General features: G+C 41.2%; 1 protein-coding gene across 4 annotated transcripts in view; it reads right to left on the reverse strand.

Moving 5' to 3' along the window:
• Nucleotides 1-21562, reverse strand: part of LOC139465037 (5'-AMP-activated protein kinase subunit gamma-1-like) — a 391629-nt gene that overhangs the window by 336864 nt on the left and 33203 nt on the right. Inside the window, exon 1 of one of the 4 annotated variants that reach the window (XM_071246712.1) lies at nucleotides 3583-4402. The exons of 2 other annotated variants lie outside the window; for them this stretch is intronic. In XM_071246712.1, the coding sequence (XP_071102813.1) occupies nucleotides 3583-3738 (156 nt within the window). In that variant the 5' untranslated portion in view covers nucleotides 3739-4402. Of the gene's footprint in view, nucleotides 1-3582; nucleotides 4403-21562 lie in introns of those variants that run through there. One more of the 4 variants, XM_071246714.1, reaches the window with a different exon arrangement.

Consider the following 21562-nt stretch of genomic DNA (forward strand, 5'->3'; position numbering starts at 1 on the left):
AGTACACAAAGGCTTTATATGGACAAACGTAATACCCCAGAACTGGTCAGTCAGCCCACAAACACATATTTTGCTTCCCAGTCTGTGCTTACAGAGACTTATGTCTCAGCCACGACACAGACGGAGCAATACGACAGACAAACAGGACATACTTAGCCATCACCTTGGACAAGAGCCTGCGCTCAATGAGATTCATCTCACCTGTCTCACAACCAATGCACAACTAATATCATTTCTTCTTTTTTCAATTATCTATCTGACCCAATACAGTATCCCTGAGGTTTTCCATTATTGCTTCATGGGGGACCTAATGTTTTCACTTTTAACCTTTAAGTGGTTGTGACAAGGACTCCTCTACTTCATCTTCAGTTTAACCACTGGTGTTTTCCTGGTCACTCCAAACTTGATCAACTTGAACTTTGCAAAAAGAACAATATATTTCTTCATTTTTTTGTATTAGCATCCTTTGTTAAGGCTGAATAAAATACAATTGAATATTTATGGCACATTTTTCACAAGAAGCCCTTCCAAAACAGCCCCATGAAGATTCCGGGGTAGAATAGGTCTTCAGCAACCCATGCTTGCCGTAAAAGGTGACTATGCTTGTCGTAAAAAGCGACTAACGGGATCGGGTGGTCAGGCTCGCTGACTTGGTTGATGCATGTCATCGATCGATGCTCATGATATCAATCACTGGATTGTCTGGTCCAGACTTGATTATTTTCAGACAGCTGGAATATTGCCGAGTGTGGCGTTAAACAACAAACCAACCAAACAACCAACCCTTCCAACACAGCTGTGCCCACTCTGTACTTATCTGTTTTATGCAATGTCAGCTGTCAAGCATTGTATTTAATAGAAATCAGGGTATGCTTCATATGACGAGGAAATTACAAAATTTATTTAAGTTAATAGTGACTGACATGGATGAGTTAAAGTGACTCGCTGATGCCCGAGAAACCTGTCCCTTTTTTAATAGCCTGATTAATTTCATTGCCATAAGCATTCTTTCTTAATTAACATTCCTTTGCCCAGCTGCTTGGAGAAAATTTTCCTCTACATGCCTTCACAGTTATCTACAGGTTCTGAAGACAAACACTGGCTTGAGTGACTGGAGCACTATAGAGAGACTGAGTCACAGAGTACCCTAGCAGGGTCTAGCAGCTTTAGTTAGACTGACATCAAGTCTCTAAAATGAACATATCATACAGAAAAAAACAGTTGTTAAATTATCTTTAAAAAATTAATAAAATGGAGCCCAGAGACTCTCTTCATTTTCAGATACTGATACTGCAGAAATCTAGACTTGCCAAACATTATAGACTTGCATGGGCTGTATTTGATATATTTGTATCAGGGTCTGTAAGACAGACTAGCACTGAGTGAACTTAGTGTTATACTGTGACCATTGACTCCTCAGCAGAAACCAGCACACCCCAGACTGATTGAAGGGCTTATGAAAACACTAACACATGCTGGCTTCATCAGAGGCCATTAGGCTAGCAGTAGTGGCTGTTATGATTACAGCCACACTAACTGATACAGGACCACTGGTATTGTCAATGCTCTCTATTCCAGTGTTCCAGGGCACGGTGACATTGCATGGTGTCATTCACTCAAACAGTTGTGTGGAAACAAGAGAGAGGGAAGTGTGTGTGTGTGTGGGGGGGGGGGGGAGAGTATGGAAAGAGGGTTTAGGAAAAGAAAGACGTGGAAAGAGAGGGGGTTTGGGAAAGGATAGACATGGAAAGAGGAAGAGGGTGTGTGGGGAAGGAAAGAAGAAAAAGAAAGAGGGTTTAGGAAAGGAAAGGGGAAGTAAAAAGGTAAAGGAAAGTGAGTGAGTGAATGAGTGAGTGAGTGTGTTGGGTTTAACTCCGCTTTTAACAGTATTCCAGTTATATCACGGCGTGTCAGCTAAATGTGGGAGGAAAGCCCAAAGTGATGCAGGTCTCAGACCTTTACCACTTCAGAGAAACTCACAAATACGGGTATGGTGCTGACAAACCTAGAAACATAATCGGGACGAACCGGGATTCGAACCGACAATGATAGGTTTCTGCACAGAGAATCGTGATTCCTTAGACAACTGGGCCACCTGTGTCCCCGGTAAAGGAAAGATGAAAGGAAGATGAAAGAAGGAAGTAAAGAAGTAAAAGTAAAGAGTAAAGGGAAAGAGGTAAAGTGACACATAAAATTAGAGAAAGTAAAATAGAGAAAGGAAGAAAGAGAAAGACCTACAGAAAGGGGAAGGGACAGAGAGTTATTAATTCTTTGAATTTTAACTAAAACCCTTCCCTGGTGTGGGTAATACACATGACCAGCTGACAATACCATGCAGAGAAATACATCAGCCATGCAGAGACAGAGACAGGACATGCTTGGCTGTCTCACTCAACATGACATTAGGCACCAGGGACCATCTCAAAACCCATCTGGCTATTAAAACATATTGTTAATTCTCGAGCAAGAAAACGAGATGCCTCTGGCCTCAACATAAATGTTATAGACACTGAGAGTGAAAGTCAGAATATGACCGATTGCTTCCGCTAAAATAAATTAATACATTATAATAATGAATAAGTGGTAGAACATCGTGCGCTGTAGACTTATAGAATATATATACTGAACAAAACAAGTTAAGGATCCTGAAAACTTTGGGGCATATTTTTTTGAAGTTGTGGATTCAGTATTCACTGCAAAAAGATATCCAAAAAAATATTCATGATCCCGAACTTTGTTCAGTATTTGGCTGGATGAGACAAGACCGGAAGCTCTCCTCCAATTCAAACTGTAACGTTGAAAAAAACAGCTTGAAAGCAAATTCAATAAATGGGACAAAAAGAAAACATCTTTCATTCATCATGTTTGTAACTTGTCTGAGAATTGCTTGTGAAAAAACAGAATTCATGTGATTTATGCATGGGATCTGTCATTTATCATAAGGGCATATTGGGACAGATATTGTTCTCCCCTTAGTGCACACACAAAACGCAGACTTTCCACAAATGAATTGCATCTTTATGGCAACACACTCAAAATGTGTGTCAATATTTTGTTAATCCTCCTTGAAGAGCAAAACTTGTCAAAGTAGTTTTTTCATAAAAATCAAACATTTATCATTATTGTTCTAACCCTAAAATAACTGATTTCATTTGTGACCTTTCCTGAAATTGTCAATTTCAATCCACAGCCCTCTCTCTGAACATGTCCTAATTCTTGATCATCATGAGTCTTGGAACTTAAATTGAATTTTGGTCAAAATGTCAAATATAAAGCAAAATTTCAATCACTACATCAAGAAATTCTTCTTGAATATTTCAACAATATAAATCTCAGCACAATTCAAAATACAAGTGAACCCAACATTAATTTATGTAAAATAAAAGTTTGTGTTAAATATATGACGGTGCCGACAAATTTAACATGCAGGGTTTGAAATGAAATGTCCTGAGGACAATGAATATTTCCAGTATAATATATGAATCTAGAGACAGATTCATTTTTTAACATTCGGATTATGAGAAGTCCCTCTTGAATTTAATTCTTAATTGATAGTCACATGAGAGTAAAAATATCAGGTACCATATCATCCTGTAGCACTGGTTCATCGGTGCTGTGGTCGGTGACAAGGAACTGGAAGACAGGGGGTGATGTGATGTTGTTAGTGAGGAGGTTGGTGGGGCGTAGCCTCGCCGCCAACGCCTCCACAGGGTGTTCATGGGGCTTCTTGGAATCCATGGTATATATCCACGTAATATCCAGGCACAAACGGTGGTCAACACACACTGACGAAGCACTAACGACCAATCCAGACAGGTAATCCCAGGATAATATTCCTGTATATTCCCTAGTCGTCACACTCCAAAACTGCAAATCACACGAGTAACTTTGTGTTTCTTGTAATCTACACTATGTAAAGTGTAAGTTTGTATATTTAGTGACCATACACTCTCCGAAAGTAACCCACGAGACCTAGGGATATATTACAGATGTCGATAGGCTGAAGTTGATTCCTTGAATGGTATTCCATAGATCTCTATACAAGCCTCACCCGGCAATGAACTCCACAGCACATAACACTAAGGAGATAATCCAAGCGTGCTCTATCCGTCTAGATCAGGAGTTATCTGTGTTTGGGAATATAGCAGACGTTGACCACAACTCACATGTTCATACACTAGCTGATCACATCTCACATTTCAAGCCTAATCCAACTCCATTGACAATCTTCATTCAGTATAAGCCTGTTGCAAGACAGCTGTTTGTTGAATAACTTGTGACAAGACAACCCTTGACAAAGAAAATGCAAGCAAACTGCAGCCGGACTGAAACTGGTCCTGCTTGTGACAGACCTACACTACTACTACACTGTACTAGCATCACTACACTACATGCACGAGAGAGGCACGGCGTCGTAGCCTCTACTGCGGTAATGGTGTAACGAGCCGCTATCTGTACACTGAATGTAACCACTACAGCAACCTGTCAGACCAGCCAGCACACTCTACCAGCGTGCCTGGTGTTGCTGTGTCAAGACAGACTGAACACATGTGCTGGGATCACCCAACCAGGTCATTCACTTTACATGCAGATTTACCCATGAAGAACAATTGTCCCACTAGGTTGAAGGTCAGGCTTGAGTAAAGGATACAAGTTGGGTAAACAATAGCAGAATGAGACATGTACATCCATGGATAGGCAACAAGTCAGACTGGACAGAACTCATAACTTAAACTGCTGATGTCCTTTGAAACTGAAGAGTGCAATGAAGCTTCAGGTAATTTATTGACAAAGATTCAATTCGAAAGCATTTCTATCAAATTGTCTGAAAGTATCAACCCGATCGTCAAATTGGCCAGCAAGAAAAATCGGACTCCAAATGGTACTAAAGATTCCAAGGCAGGGTGTTTTCACATCTCAATGGATAATCAATGTGACATGGCAGGAGTGCCCCATCTGCGATTATTTCAACTGCTACAATAAACCTGCCAGGGGTGAAAAGAATGGGCTTCAGACATTGTATCCATCCCAGAAATCTATCTTTGATCTCTGGTATGACAAGGGAACACTATAACCAAATGTCAAACTCACCCACGCCCCAACCTTTTCCCACCATCCTAGCCCCAAAACTACCCCCGCCCATACTCGACCCACCAACCGGTCCACAACCATCCCCACATCATCAAGCCCTACCCATCACCCCATCCCACAACCATCTCCACAACCCAAGCTCTACCCCTCACCTCACCAACAACAACCATCTCCACAACCCAAGCTCTACCCCTACCCATCACCCCATCCCACAACCATCCCCACAACCCAAGCTCTACCCCTCACTTCATCCCACCCACAACCCAAGCTCTACCCCTCACCTCACCAACAACAACCATCTCCACAACCCAAGCTCTACCCCTACCCATCACCCCATCCCACAACCATCCCCACAACCAAAGCCCTACACCTCACCTCACCCCACCCACAACCCAAGCCCTACACCTCACCTCACCCCACCCACAACCCAAGCCCTACCCATCACCTCACCCCACCCACGACCATCCCCACAACCCAAGCTCTACCCCTCACCTCACCAACAACAACCATCCCCACAACCCAAGCTCTACCCCTCACCTCACCAACAACAACCATCTCCACAACCCAAGCTCTACCCCTACCCATCACCCCATCCCACAACCATCCCCACAACCCAAGCTCTACCCCTACCCATCACCCCATCCCACAACCATCCCCACAACCAAAGCCCTACACCTCACCTCACCCCACCCACAACCCAAGCCCTACCCATCACCTCACCCCACCCACGACCATCCCCACAACCCAAGCTCTACCCATCACCCCACCCACAACCATCCCCACATCATCAAGCCCTACCCATCACCCCACCCACAACCATCCCAACAATCCAAGTAAGCAACATAATTTGTCAGAACACTGATGAATCAAATCATTTGGATGATTTTCCAACAATACATTTTTTAAAAAAAATTTGTAATCTTTTAATTCAGGATTCAAAATACATCGTACATGATATGATACATATTAATACATTAACTGTTTGCACATCATTTGTAATGTGATGATTGATATTACTGTAGTGCACCATGTAAACAATACAACACTTACAATTACCAATGATAATAAATGATTTACTGCATAATATATATGTATCACATGGTGGAATCCCTTTTTTTAATCATAAAAGCACAACAGCCATTAACGCTTCTCATACAAACACCATTTACACTCTCACACAGGGACGCCACAAGCACTCTCATACGCACACATTATATTCTCAAAGAGAGACCTCAAACCTCAAATCAGTGGTTTCAGTGGAATAATATGGAAATGTAGACAGTGACACATGGGCATACAGTGATCGCTCGCTATTGCGCTCTTCGATAAAGCGCTACTTCGGTTACTACGCACGGTAACGCATGGCTCCCAAAATTTATGTACACTTTTATTACTGATAGTTTTACACAGACATAATTGTATTGTTGTTCGTTGTTCATTTGCACATAACGCTTCTCATTGCATAATCAACCGTTTATCGCTGAATGGAGTTCTAATAATCTGTTTGAAAACATCCGCGGCAAGTCCCGGAAATACGATTGTTCAACTAGTTAACTTTTCACACTATCGACCTTTGATCTTAGAAGCGCATGCATGCAATAAAAGAGAACCACAAGCGAAGTTTATATTCTTAATTAGTGGGCAATCCAATTTGAGGCGACACTGTCACACACATGTAGTTGCTGTCACAACACGGCGGTCATTCATTTCGTAATCGCGCTTTCGTAACATCGCCTGGTTTTTTCCGTAGTTATAACAAGCGATTTCATTGGATTAAAATTTGTTTCTAATGACGCTTTCTTGCCGAAATCTACTACAAGTTTCGTGATTGGTCAATTTTGAGCACGTGACCTCAGGCAGCCAATCAAATTATAGCTGTGATACCAAGCTCGTGTTTGATAAATTTCAGAAGTTGGCGAAAGATTTTTTGTTAAATCGTGTTAATCTGAACGTTTTAAGCAGGAAATCACGATATATATTAAAAATATGGAACTTCGCGAATGTATCGTGCTAGGTTACGAGCTGTGACAAAGATTTTTCATGCATATATTTTTGCATTAAACATTGTGTCCGAGCCGAGAATTCAAGGCGACGAAAGCAGAGATGTCATTTGACTTACATTACACGCGATCGCACGAAACAATGGAAATAATAACTTAGATGTAAGTTTGATTACTTTTAGATATATTTTTGTTGATTTTATTTATCACTTTGTATAATATATTTAAAGATTTGTTTAAAACGTCTTTATTTTGGTCTTTGATGTGGACCCGTTGTCGAAATGTGTGTCCGAGAATTTTATTTTCAATAACATCGCGGGAAATAGTGAATAATTTTTTAATTTATCGATTAAAAATGATAAATTGAAATGGAATACGTATTTCAGACATTGTGAAATGTGACAGATTTAATAAATGAATGATATTACAGGTAGATCTAGGTCCATAAAAATATAAACTATTTTGATGTGACGTGAGATAAACACATATTGATGATTTGAGATTTTCCGAGCGCGCGCCTCGGCCTCGGTTAAACGGCTCATCGTCTATAACGCCCACCAATTATTTGGACCCCATTGGTAGCGTTATAGCGAGGGATCACTGTACCATGATATACGCATGTACACAAGCATGTATATATTTAAATGTATACATACAGTGGTCCCTCGCTACAACGCTACCAATGGGGTCCAAATAATTGGTGGGCGTTATAGACGATGAGCCGTTTAACCGAGGCCGAGGCGGGGGAGCGCGCTCGGCAAATCTCAAATCATCAATATGAGTTTATCTCACGTCACGTCAAAATAGTATATATTTTTATGGACCTAGATTTACCTGTAATATCATTCATTTATTAAATCTGTCACATTTCACAATGTCTGAAATACGTATTCTATTTCAATTTATCATTTTTTATCTATAAATTAAAAACTTATTCACTATTTCCCGCGATGTTATTGAAAATATAATTCTCGGACACACATTTCGACAACGGGTCCGCATCGAACATGTCAAAGAGCAAAATAAAGACGTTTTAAGCAAATCTTTAAATTTATTATACAAAGTGATAAATAAAATCAACAAAAATATATCTAAAAGTAATCAAACTTACAGCTAAGTTATTATTTCCATCGTTTCGTGCGATCGCGTGTAATGTAAGTCAAATGACATCTCGGCTTTCGTCGCCTTGTATCCTAAAACTCAAAAAGGTTACGGCACATCATCCAGTCTTTGTTAAATTCCAAACCTCTGTTTGTGGACAAAGAACATCTTTTCTCTATCTTATAGCGAAGTTTGAGTTCATTCCTCAAAAACTGTATACTCAGTGGTATATTTTGAACTCTACATCTGTAGATAAAATATTTTGTGAACAGGATGATAAAATCAAACATTTTATCAGTTATAATATTTTCTTTAAAGCCAAAAATGATAAATTCTGCTGAATGTGTCCACATTTGTCATTTATCCAGCTTATAAATTGTTCCAACAATAAAATTTAACAAGTATTTGTCACAGAGTGACGAAATATCCCCCGCCTGTACACCATAGTACCAAATATGAAGACAATCCAGCGATTAGTTCTTGAGATATTGCGGCAACACCGTTTTCCAACTCCAAAAGCAGATATGCCTGCTGTGACCTTGAAAATGGGGTCAAGGTCACCAAAACCAACTGGTGTCTGCGGAGTCTGTATATACACCATAGTTCCAAATATGAAGACATTCCAGAGATTAGTTCTTGAGATATTGCGGCAACACCGTTTTCCAACTCCAAAAGCAGATATGCCTGCTGTGACCTTGAAAATGGGGTCAAGGTCACTAAAACCAACTGGTGTCTGCGGAGTCTGTATATACACCATAGTTCCAAATATGAAGACAATCCAGAGATTAGTTCTTGAGATATTGCGGCAACACCGTTTTCCAACTCCAAAAGCAGATATGCCTGCTGTGACCTTGAAAATGGGGTCAAGGTCACCAAAACCGACTGGTGTCTGCGGAGTCTGTATATACACCATAGTTCCAAATATGAAGACATTCCAGAGATTAGTTCTTGAGATATTGCGGCAACACCGTTTTCCAACTCCAAAAGCAGATATGCCTGCTGTGACCTTGAAAATGGGGTCAAGGTCACCAAAACCGACTGGTGTCTGCGGAGTCTGTATATACACCATAGTTCCAAATATGAAGACAATCCAGTGTTTAGTTCTTGAGATATCGCGGCAACAAACAGGTGGGACGTACGGACGGACGTACGTACGGACGGTCGTGAATACTATATCCCCCGCTTCGCGCTTTCGCGCGGCGGGGGATAATAAAGAAATGACTCATTCTTTAACAGAAAGCAACATTAAGACAGATCACATCTGACATCTTCCCGAGGCAAGAGAGTAAACTGACTATATAAGTCCAGTTTCCACCCTTGCCGAACTAGGCTGGTATTATGGAGTTACATTTTGTCTGGACAAACCAATGAGTCTATGCATAGTCCAATCAAAATCGCGCACCGAAATCAAAATCTGGTTCGTAAACTGTCGTGCAGATTTCCATCGATTGCAGGATTTGCAAAGCATGTGCACCGCCAACTCGTTGTCAGCAGATATTTTCCAAATCTTTTCATTTTTTTAATTAAGGTGCTCACGTGATTTGATGCATTTCCTGATATAAGACCCGTTTTATCACAATATAGATCTTGATTATCGAGCAGATCGTCCTGACTGAGCGCCACCATTTTGTGTGAAGCAAACGCAAGTGATATGAGGTGGAATCTGATTGGTCCATAGGAGAGGCTTAGAAGGGACATAATTGGTAATAGCCACTGATGGTGCAATGATCGAGCCCAGTAATTCCAGCCTAGTTCGGCAAGGGTGGAAACCGGACTTTTAAAGTCAGTTAACTCCCTTGCCTCGGGAAGATGGTCTGACTACTAAAGGTTACTTCCACGTTATCACTATCCACAACTCAAGGGCACTAACCTGACGGTAACTTATCTTATCAGCATGTTTTTACACGACCTTATTTGTCATGTGACCAAAGTCAAATGTGATTCTTACAGTGAATCAGCAGCCTTCAAAATCAACCCAAATCCACTAGCTCAAGACTAATAAATTTTGCTGAGGGCAAGAAAACATCCAGTGATGGTAGTCCTCATTATGAGATTCTGCATCTATGTTCAAGGCTTCAATTTTCCTATAAATTGGAACTGAATAAATCTGACAAAAATATGAAATGTAAACATTTTTGGTTGTTCAATGCAGGGGTCCGGAAACGGTCATATGTGCCGGACATGTCCGATTGGGAATCTCAAATGTCTGGTTTAAAATATAGCTTACCGGACATTTAATTTTTTTTGTCCGGACATTCTTAAATTTTGACCGGACATTATCTACAGTTAGGACTGAGCAGTTTCTGTCTGCAATTGTAACACAATAAAGAGTATCTACTCTGACAAGCTTTGTTTGTGTTGATTGCTGTAAATACATCGTACCTACATGATAGTCCAAGCGGTCAATCACTGAATAGGAGGCAATAAATTGAGTTGACATTGAACTTCAATGAGTGAGTGAGTATGGTTTTATGCTGCTTCTGGCAATATTCTAACAATATCACGGCAGGGAACACCAGAAATGGGCTTCACACATTGTACCAATCTGGGGAATAGAACTCGGGGCTTCAGTATGACGAGCTTGTGGAATTTAAAATATATATTACAAAACATTTTTTTTCAGGATATCTAGCATGTCCATAGACAAATTGTTTTGGGTAGGTCTGGAAGCAAAATCATGTTTGACATTAATTTTAGGAACAAATTATTTTTCTAAACTAATCACAGATCCCAACCTGCTTGGCAGAGGAAGTGATAATTCATTGTGTCAGTCGTATCAGGTTTCGTAGTAGTACATGATTTGCTTTCTGCTCGAGAAGGTCAGGCTTCATTTAAAAATAGACAGGAACTGTTGACAAGCTCGAACCACGTGATCGTTCATTTAACTGATGTACCCATGTACACGGCTTCAAGCATGAGACTTCAAAACAGATTCACCCATCACTTCAGTGCTTTGTGCCTGTCCTGTGAGTGAGTGAGTGAGTACGTTGGATTTAACCCCGCTTTTAACAGTATTCCAGTTATATCACGGCATGTCAGCTTAATGTGGGAGGAAAGCCCGAAGTGATGCAGGTCTCAGACGTTTACCACTTCAGTGAAACCCACGAGCACAGGTATTGTTCTAACAAACCTAGAAACATAATCGGGGCGAAGCGGGATTCAAACCCACAATCATAGGTTTCTGGCGTGTCCAAGGGACGCAACTCTGCACAGCGAATCACGGCCCCTTAGACGACTGGGCTACCCGTGCACCCATGCAAGGATAGAAACTAGGCTTACAAGCTCTAAAATTCGTGTCCTCCTTGAAGCCTGTGCGCACCCTGATCCATATAATTGGGGGCGAACCCACAACCATAGGTTTCTGGCATGCCCAAGGGATGAACAGCGAATTGCGGCGCCTTAGACGACTGGGCCACCCGGGGACCATTTCTAACCCAACCCAGACTCCCCCTATAATAATAACAGAGTCATTTCAAAACTCTTTGGACAGATTGACCACCAATCCAACACATTCAACTGCACATAAGATGTCAAAGCATCACTTGTTTACCATTTTAAGTTTTCCGTTAAGAATTATTGTACAGTGATCGCTCGCTATTGCGCTCTTCGATAAAGCGCTACTTCGGTTACTACGCGCGGTAACGCATGGCTCCCAAAATTTATGTACTCTTTTATTACTGATAGTTTTACACAGACATAATTGTATTGTTGTTCGTTGTTCATTTGCACATACGCTCATTGCATAATCAACCGTTTATCGCTGAATGGAGTTCTAGGCCTAATAATCTGTTTGAAAACATCCGCGGCAAGTCCCGGAAATACGATTGTTCAACTAGTTAACTTTTCACACTATCGACCTTTGATCTTAGAAGCGCATGCATGCAATAAAAGAGAACCACAAGCGAAGTTTATATTCTTAATTAGTGGGCAATCCAATTTGAGGCGACACTGTCACACACATGTAGTTGCTGTCACAACACGGCGGTCATTCATTTCGTAATCGCGCTTTCGTAACATCGCCTAGTTTTTTCCGTAGTTATAACAAGCGATTTCATTGGATTAAAATTTGTTTCTAATGACGCTTTCTTGCCGAAATCTACTACAAGTTTCGTGATTGGTCAATTTTGAGCACGTGACCTCAGGCAGCCAATCAAATTATAGCTGTGATACCAAGCTCGTGTTTGATAAATTTCAGAAGTTGGCGAAAGATGTTTTGTTAAATCGTGTTAATCTGAACGTTTTAAGCAGGAAATCACGATATATATTAAAAATATGGAACTTCGCGAATGTATCGTGCTAGGTTACGAGCTGTGACAAAGATTTTTCATGCATATATTTTTTTGCTTAAAACGTCTTTATTTTGGTCTTTGATGTGGACCCGTTGTCGAAATGTGTGTCCGAGAATTTTATTTTCAATAACATCGCGGGAAATAGTGAATAATTTTTTAATTTATCGATTAAAAATGATAAATTGAAATGGAATACGTATTTCAGACATTGTGAAATGTGACAGATTTAATAAATGAATGATATTACAGGTAAATCTAGGTCCATAAAAATATATACTATTTTGACGTGACGTGAGATAAACTCATATTGATGATTTGAGATTTGCCGAGCGCGCTCCCCCGCCTCGGCCTCGGTTAAACGGCTCATCGTCTATAACGCCCACCAATTATTTGGACCCCATTGGTAGCGTTATAGCGAGCGATCACTGTACATAGATAATCGAGCTTCAACTTAATACTTGTGTTGATGTAGTTGATATCAAAAGATACTTTGGTGAAATTTCCTATATCTACTACTCAAAAGAAGTTAAGGACCATCTGATTCTATCATATTACTTTAGTTAATCTGTCATGGCATTGCAGATTACCTATAGGAAGATGAAAGAATTGGGTGGTCAACATCTTCTTTTAAGTAGTAACATATATATATTTGGTACAAATAGGCCAAACTTACAGACTCTTATTAGGCACAGGCAATGATACAAATAGTTAATACTGTGTACAATGGTGGCAATGATACAAATAGTTAATACTGTGTACCTTGGTGGCAATGATACAAATAGTTAATACTGTGTACCATGGTGGCAATGATACAAATAATTAATACTGTGTACAATGGTGGCAATGATACAAATAGTTAATACTGTGTACCATGGTGGCAATGATACAAATATCTGATACTGTGTACCATGGTGGCAATGATACAAATAGTCAATACTGTGTACCATGGTGACAATGATACAAATACTCAATACTGTGTACCATGGTGGCAATGATACAAATAGTCAATACTGTGTACCATGGTGGCAATGATACAAATACTCAATACTGTGTACCATGGTGGCAATGATACAAATAGTCATTACTGTGTATCATGGTTGCAATGATACAAATAGTTAATACTGTGTACAATGGTGGCAATGATACAAATAGTTAATACTGTGTACCATGGTGGCAATGATACAAATACTCAATACTGTGTACCATGGTGGCAATGATACAAATAGTCATTACTGTGTACCATGGCAATGATACAAATACTCAATACTGTGTACCATGGTGGCAATGATACAAATAGTCATTACTGTGTACCATGGTGGCAATGATACAAATACTCAATACTGTGTACCATGGTGGCAATGATACAAATACTCAATACTGTGTACCATGGTGGCAATGATACAAATTCTCAATACTGTGTACAATGGTGGCAATGATACAAATACTCAATACTGTGTACCATGGTGGCAATGATACAAATATCTGATACTGTGTACCATGGTGGCAATGATACAAATAGTCAATACTGTGTACCATGGTGGCAATGATACAAATAGTCAATACTGTGTACCATGGTGACAATGATACAAATACTCAATACTGTGTACCATGGTGGCAATGATACAAATACTCAATACTGTGTACCATGGTGGCAATGATACAAATAGTCAATACTGGGTACCATGGTGGCAATGATACAAACACTCAATACTGTGTACCATGGTGGCAATGATACAAACACTCAATACTGTGTACCATGGTGGCAATGATACAAATACTCAATACTGTGTACCATGGTGGCAATGATACAAACACTCAATACTGTGTACCATGGTGGCAATGATACAAATGGTCAAAACTGTGTACCATGGTGGCAATGATACAAATACTCAATACTGTGTACCATGGTGGCAATGATACAAATACTCAATACTGTGTACCATGGTGGCAATGATACAAATACTCAATACTGTGTACCATGATGGCAATGATACAAATAGTCAATACTGTGTACCATGGTGGCAATGATACAAATACTCAATACTGTGTACCATGGTGGCAATGATACAAATAGTCAATACTGTGTACCATGGTGGCAATGATACAAATACTCAATACTGTGTACCATGGTGGCAATGATACAAATAGTCATTACTGTGTACCATGGTGGCAATGATACAAATACTCAATACTGTGTACCATGGTGGCAATGATACAATCACTCAATACTGTGTACCATGGTGGCAATGATACAAATGGTCAAAACTGTGTACCATGGTGGCAATGATACAAATACTCAATACTGTGTACCATGGTGGCAATGATACAAATACTCAATACTGTGTACCATGGTGGCAATGATACAAATACTCAATACTGTGTACCATGATGGCAATGATACAAATAGTCAATACTGTGTACCATGGTGGCAATGATACAAATACTCAATACTGTGTACCATGGTGGCAATGATACAAATAGTCAATACTGTGTACCATGGTGGCAATGATACCAATAGTCAATACTGTGTACCATGGTGGCAATGATACAAATAGTCATTACTGTGTATCATGGTGGCAATGATACAAATTCTCAATACTGTGTACCATGGTGGCAATGATACAAATAGTTAATACTGTGTACCATGGTGGCAATGATACAAATAGTCAATACTGTGTACCATGGTGGCAATGATACAAATAGTCAATACTGTGTACCATGGTGGCAATGATACAAATACTCAATCCTGTGTATCATGGCAATGATACAAATACTCAATACTGTGTACCATGGTGGCAATGATACAAATAGTGAATACTGTGTACCATGGTGGCAATGATACAAATAGTCAATACTTATATGCTTTCAATGCCTGTCATATGTTCGAGCGAAGTACTACGGTGTAAACAAACTGCTTGAGTATACAGCGCCACATTTAGTTTGGTGATTCCGTAATTCAGATCGATAACCCACTCAAAACACTGGACTTAACCCATGCCGCTTCACTCAGTATATTTGCTAACACCAAAGAGTTCACGTTTTATTTCGTCATGGTAGAAATGCGCGTGAGGTTTCAAATGTTATATTTAGCGTGGTTAAATCTACTGGTAACCTAGCTCTAAATTCAAAACATAGTATGTTTATCTCCTAAATGAGTCTGGACCAGACAATACAGTGATTGACATCATGAACATTCCACACAATTGGGATACGATGACATGAGTCAACCAAGTCAACAAGCCTGACCTCCTGATCCCATTAGTCACCTCTTACGACAAGCATAGTTGCCTTTTACGGATGGCTTGCTAAAGACCTATTTTCACCCAATCTTCACGTGTGTACCTTGATATGAATTCCCAGTGGGGCGTATGAATAAGAAATCTGAGCCTGTCACTTGACCCTACGCTAACCCTAAGGCCAACACATGATATGATATCTGACATCTCAATAACCAAACAGATCTACAGGCCAGTGAATGAATCTGCCAGTTCACACATAGGTTCATCAGATTATCAGTTCTGATAAAACTTGCTTCTGCTTATGGCGAAACCAACTGATGCTAAAGGTCATTCAGCTATGTATTTGGACACCTCACAAAGCAGTACAACCTTTGATGAGACTTAACCTTCATTACTTCTTGGGGGCGGTCGGGTAGCCTAGTGGTTAAAGCGTTTGCTCGTCACGCCGAAGACCAGGGTTTGATTCCCGACATGGGTACAATGTGTGAAGCCCATTTCTGGTGTCCCCCGCCATGATATTGCTGGAATATTGCTGAAAGCGGCGTAAAACAATATTCACTCACTCATTACTTCTTGGATCATGATCTACCTTCTCTAAAGGTTGAAAAAAGCTGAACAAATAAGCAAATAACTTGAAATCTTTTGATTTACAAAAAAAACAAATTTATGCATTTACAATGTCAACATTTAAGTCTAAATATTAAGGTTTGTAACTGTTGCAAGCAGTGTTATGAAAATAAGACTCATTAGATTTAAAGAACTGGGCGTGGCCTTATTTCAAAGCCTCAATTTCAAAGGAAACTTGCATGTTGCATTACGATTTTCTTTCAGATGTGACAAGGCCGAACTGTCACATCATAGGCTGTACTTCAAAACTGGGGGAGTTGGAATCTTACTTATGTATTTAGCTGGCTGATCTCTCTCTTTGAGGAAATACTAATACAGTAATTCAACAAAAGGCAACTGTCAATGTTATAGCATAATTGAAGCACAGAAACATTGCCCCCTCGGGGACTCCGGGTAAGAATTGGCCTGCAGGAACCGATGCTGCTCATAAGATGCAAAATTTATGGACAGGGGGTCAGGTTCAGTGACTTGGAAGATTGCTCATGATATCAATCACTGGATTGTCTGGTCCACTTGATTATTTATAGGCTGCCCACCCATAACTGGAAATATGGTGAGTACGGCTTTAGACAACAAATGAGTGAGTGCGTGTTGTTTTATGCTACTTTCAGCAATATTCCAGCAATTTCGCAGCTGGGGACACCAGAATTGAGCTTCAGATATTGTACCCCTGTGGGGCATCAAACCCGGGCCTTTAGCGTGACGAGCGAACGCTTCAACCCCTAGGCTACCCCACCGCCCAAGAAAACAGACAAAAGAAACACAGCAAATAGCCACTGAAACTCCTCATAGTGAGAACGAAGTAAAGCCTTCACTGACTGAAATAAATACAGATACATATTAGCGTAAAAATATTAAACATTGTTCATGTTAAGCAGAATACGCTTTACTATGCACCATTGAACCAAAATGATGCAAACAACTTAAAAAAATAAATAAATATACCAATTTCTAATTTGACCTACCTAAGCTTAATTGTTTATAAAATAAGGTAAACCCTGAGGAAAAAGTGTCCTTATACATGTGGGGGCAAGGGGGTGGGGCAGTCTAGTCATCTCAGGCAAAACAATTCACTGTGCAGATGTGCATCCCTTAAGATGTGCATCCACTAGCTCAAGACCATGGACTTGTCTTCTATTTGCCCTGTTTGTTTTATCAGTCCGTCAGCACCCTAGCCATGTTTGTGGATTTCACTAAAGCGGTAAGACCACTGCATCACCCGACAGTGATATATCTGAAGTACTGTACACAACGATGTTAAACCAAACTCACTCTATAGCTCCATCTATCAAGTATTCCTACATGTCAATGGCTAATTATGTGAGCCACATAATAGGCCCAAAGTTCAGCCCGGCTTACACTCCTTCCACGCAAACATTACCATACCTATTTCCTGAAAGCCAATCATTTTATTTTTCTAGCCAAGGCGAAATACCATTGTATATGTTTATTCCCCATTTCCTGATTCAGCGCATGTGTCGGGGAAGTCATTACACACGCTGACATTACAAATGAGTCATGCTCCCGACATGAAACACCCAACTGCTTTGTTAAAAGACTTTTGATCACACTGCTAAAACTTCAACCTTGCACTTGATGTATATTACATATTAACAAGCCAAATGGACTAGACGCTCTTTGATAACACGATACTTGCATTCTTTATGAGAATTTTAGGCAGTATGTGTGCAAAATGGGTGAAGATGTGAATTCAATTTATTCACTTCAACACAAAATTGGATTCAAAATGTAAACTCAAACAAAAACCCGAAAAACAATTGAAGAGAATGACTAAATTTCAAAATAAAGTTTCTGTTGATTATTTGTGTTTCCGCCCAAACAGTTTGAGTCATGGCAGGGTATGACGTCATCCGTTGTCTGATGACATTACAGCAATCCGCAGTCACGTCACTTCTGTCTCTCATGTACTCGTCCCATGGAAGGGTGCCAGGATACAATCTATCAATTTACAACCCCTGTACTGCAATACAAACAATACATCACAAGTGGATAAATGTAAAAACACGGGAAAAATAACACAAACTGTTATTCCTTACAAAATCCCATCTTTGATCTCTGAAATCTAAAAACAAATGGTTCAGGGTTGTGATTCACCTGTAAATAGGAAGAATGTCAACTTATGAAATATAAGTATGGTATCCATAGCACCGGGATACATATCACATCGCGTGTGAAGATCCGGGTTAAAATAAGTCTTCAGCAACCCATGCTTCCCGTAAAAAGCGACTATTCTTGTCATAAGAGGCAACAAACGGGATCGGGTGGTCAGGCTCACTGACTCGGTTGATGCACGTCATTGTACCCTGATTGCGTGGATCAATGCTCATGATGTCAATCACTAGATTGTCTGGTCCAGACCCGATTATTTACAGACCGCCGTCATACGGCTGTAATATTGCTGAGTGCAGCGTTAAACAACAAACAAACAAAATCTTTGGTCATGTGGATAAGATCATGAGGTCATGTGATCAGAAGGTGTTTTGTTAAAATCCCATCACGAGACCTTTAAATTTCAACATTGGAATTGGCGTAACACCAATAAAATCTTTTGTTGTATGAATCATTACGACCATATCAGTTCACCCATGAATAATGATGATTAATACCATTTTGATTGCAAACCCTTTGTTCGCGGAATAAGTATAATACAAAGTTTAGTGAAAGAGACTCGTCAACTCTATTCACATTTCTTTTTGTCTTTAAATTAAATCATCCACAAACCATTTATCCTCCAGTTTGGCACTTGTAGCCTTGTCCCTGGTGAACACTAGATCCTTGTTTTTCGTCAGTTAAGATATACATAGACTGACTTATCTGAAGGGCCTGTATGTCATTTATCATTGGAAAGAAGACATGAACCCAAGTGCAACTAAACAGATGCACCTGAAGTCAGGACCAAACAGTGAATGAGTGAATACAGTTTTACGCCATTTTTAGCAAAATTCAAACAATATCCTAGCGGATTAGGGCTGATCCAGTTCCAGAGGAAATTGTACAAGAAACAACATGCTCCTGAGTGAGTGAGTGAGTGAGTTCCTGAGCTGCTGAGTGAGTGAGCTTCTGAGTGAGTGAGTGAGCTTCTGAGTGAGTGAGTGAGCTTCTGAGTGAGTGAGTGAGCTTCTGAGTGAGTGAGTGAGCTTCTGAGTGAGTGAGTGAGTGAGTGAGCTCCTGAGTGAGTGAACAGTTTTCCAGGTATATCACGGTGTGTCAGCTCAATATGAAAGGAAAGCTGAGCGTGAGTAGGTGTTAGACATTTACCACTTTGTTGAAATCAACAAGCACGGGAATGGTGTTGATAATCCAAGAAACATGATCAGTGTGTTGCAGTTTTCAAAACCCACGAACACAGTGAGTGAGTGAGCTTCTGAGTGAGTGAGTGAGTGAGTGAGTGAGCTCCTTGGTGAGTGAGCTCCTGAGTGAGTGAGTGAGCTCCTTTGTGAGTGTGTGAGTGAGTGAGCTGTTGAGTGAGTGAGCTGTTGAGTGAGTGAGCTCCTGAGTGAGTGAGTGAGCTCCTTGGTGAGTGAGTGAGTGAGCTCCTGAGCTATTTGGTGAGTGAGTGAGCTCCTGAGTGAGTCAGTGAGCTGTTGAGTGAGCTCCTGAGTGAGCTGAGTGAGTGAGCGAGCGAGCTCCTGAGTGATTGAGTGAGCGAGCTCCTGAGTGATTGAGTGAGCGAGCTCCTGAGTGAGTGAGCTCCTGCGTGAGTGAGCTCCTGAGCTGCTGAGTGAGCGAGCTCCTGAGTGAGTGAGCTCCTGCGTGAGTGAGTTCCTGAGCTGCTGAGTGAGTGAGCTTCTGAGTGAGTGAGCTCCTGAGTGATTGAGTGAGCGAGCTCCTGAGTGATTGAGTGAGCGAGCTCCTGAGTGAGTGAGCTCCTGCGTGAGTGAGCTCCTGAGCTGCTGAGTGAGCGAGCTCCTGAGTGAGTGAGCTCCTGCGTGAGTGAGTTCCTGAGCTGCTGAGTGAGCGAGCTCCTGAGTGAGTGAGCTCCTGAGCTGCTGAGTGAGTGAGCTCCTGCGTGAGTGAGCTCCTGAGCTGCTGAGTGAGCGAGCTCCTGAGTGAGTGAGCTCCTGCGTGAGTGAGTTCCTGAGCTGCTGAGTGAGCGAGCTCCTGAGTGAGTGAGCTCCTGAGCTGCTGAGTGAGTGAGCTCCTGCGTGAGTGAGCTCCTGAGCTGCTGAGTGAGTGAGCTCCTGCGTGAGTGAGTTCCTGAGCTGCTGAGTGAGTGAGCTTCTGAGTGAGTGAGTAAGTGAGTGAGTGAGTTCCTGAGCTCCTGAGTGAGTGAGCTTCTGAGTGAGTGAGTTAGCTTCTGAGTGAGTGAGTGAGTTCCTGAGCTCCTGAGTGAGTGAGCTCCTGCGTGAGTGAGCTCCTGCGTGAGTGAGCTCCTGAGCTGCTGAGTGAGTGAGCTTCTGAGTGAGTGAGTTAGCTTCTGAGTGAGTGAGTGAGCTTCTGAGTGAAAGAGTGAGCTTCTGAGTGAGTGAGTGAGTTCCTGAGCTCCTGAGTGAGTGAGCTCCTGCGTGAGTGAGCTCCTGCGTGAGTGAGCTCCTGAGCTGCTGAGTGAGTGAGCTTCTGAGTGAGTGAGTAAGTGAGTGAGTGAGTTCCTGAGCTGCTGAGTGAGTGAGTGAGTGAGTTCCTGAGCTGCTGAGTGAGTGAGCTTCTGAGTGAGTGAGTAAGTGAGTGAGTGAGTTCCTGAGCTGCTGAGTGAGTGCGTGAGTGAGCTCCTGAGCTGCTGAGTGAGTGAGCTTCTGAGTGAGTGAGTGAGTGAGTGAGCTCCTGAGTGAGTGAGTGAGTGAGTGAGCTCCTGAGTGAGTGAACAGTTTTCCAGGTATATCACGGTGTGTCAGCTCAATATGAAAGGAAAGCTGAGCGTGAGTAGGTGTTAGACATTTACCACTTTGTTGAAATCAACAAGCACGGGAATGGTGTTGATAAACCAAGAAACATGATCAATGTGTTGCAGTTTTCGAAACCCACGAACACAGGTTCTGGCCCACATAAGGGACACAACTGCACAGAGAATTGATGCATCTGAGAGGACAGATCCCCCTGTGCTCCAAGTGTGAGAATGAAATCAAGGATTTAATTCATGGAGTCTGTTATACCCCTGTGTCTGGAGTGGTGGAGCTCTTTGTGCACAGACTTGACGAAAATATACCAAACAAGATGTCAATATGTAGCCAAAGAAATATATGAAATATGACGCTGG

This window comes from Haliotis cracherodii, unplaced genomic scaffold (genome assembly GCF_022045235.1).
Source record: "Haliotis cracherodii isolate W230 unplaced genomic scaffold, xgHalCrac1.p SCAF_17, whole genome shotgun sequence".
Taxonomy (NCBI): Eukaryota; Metazoa; Mollusca; class Gastropoda; order Lepetellida; family Haliotidae; genus Haliotis; species Haliotis cracherodii.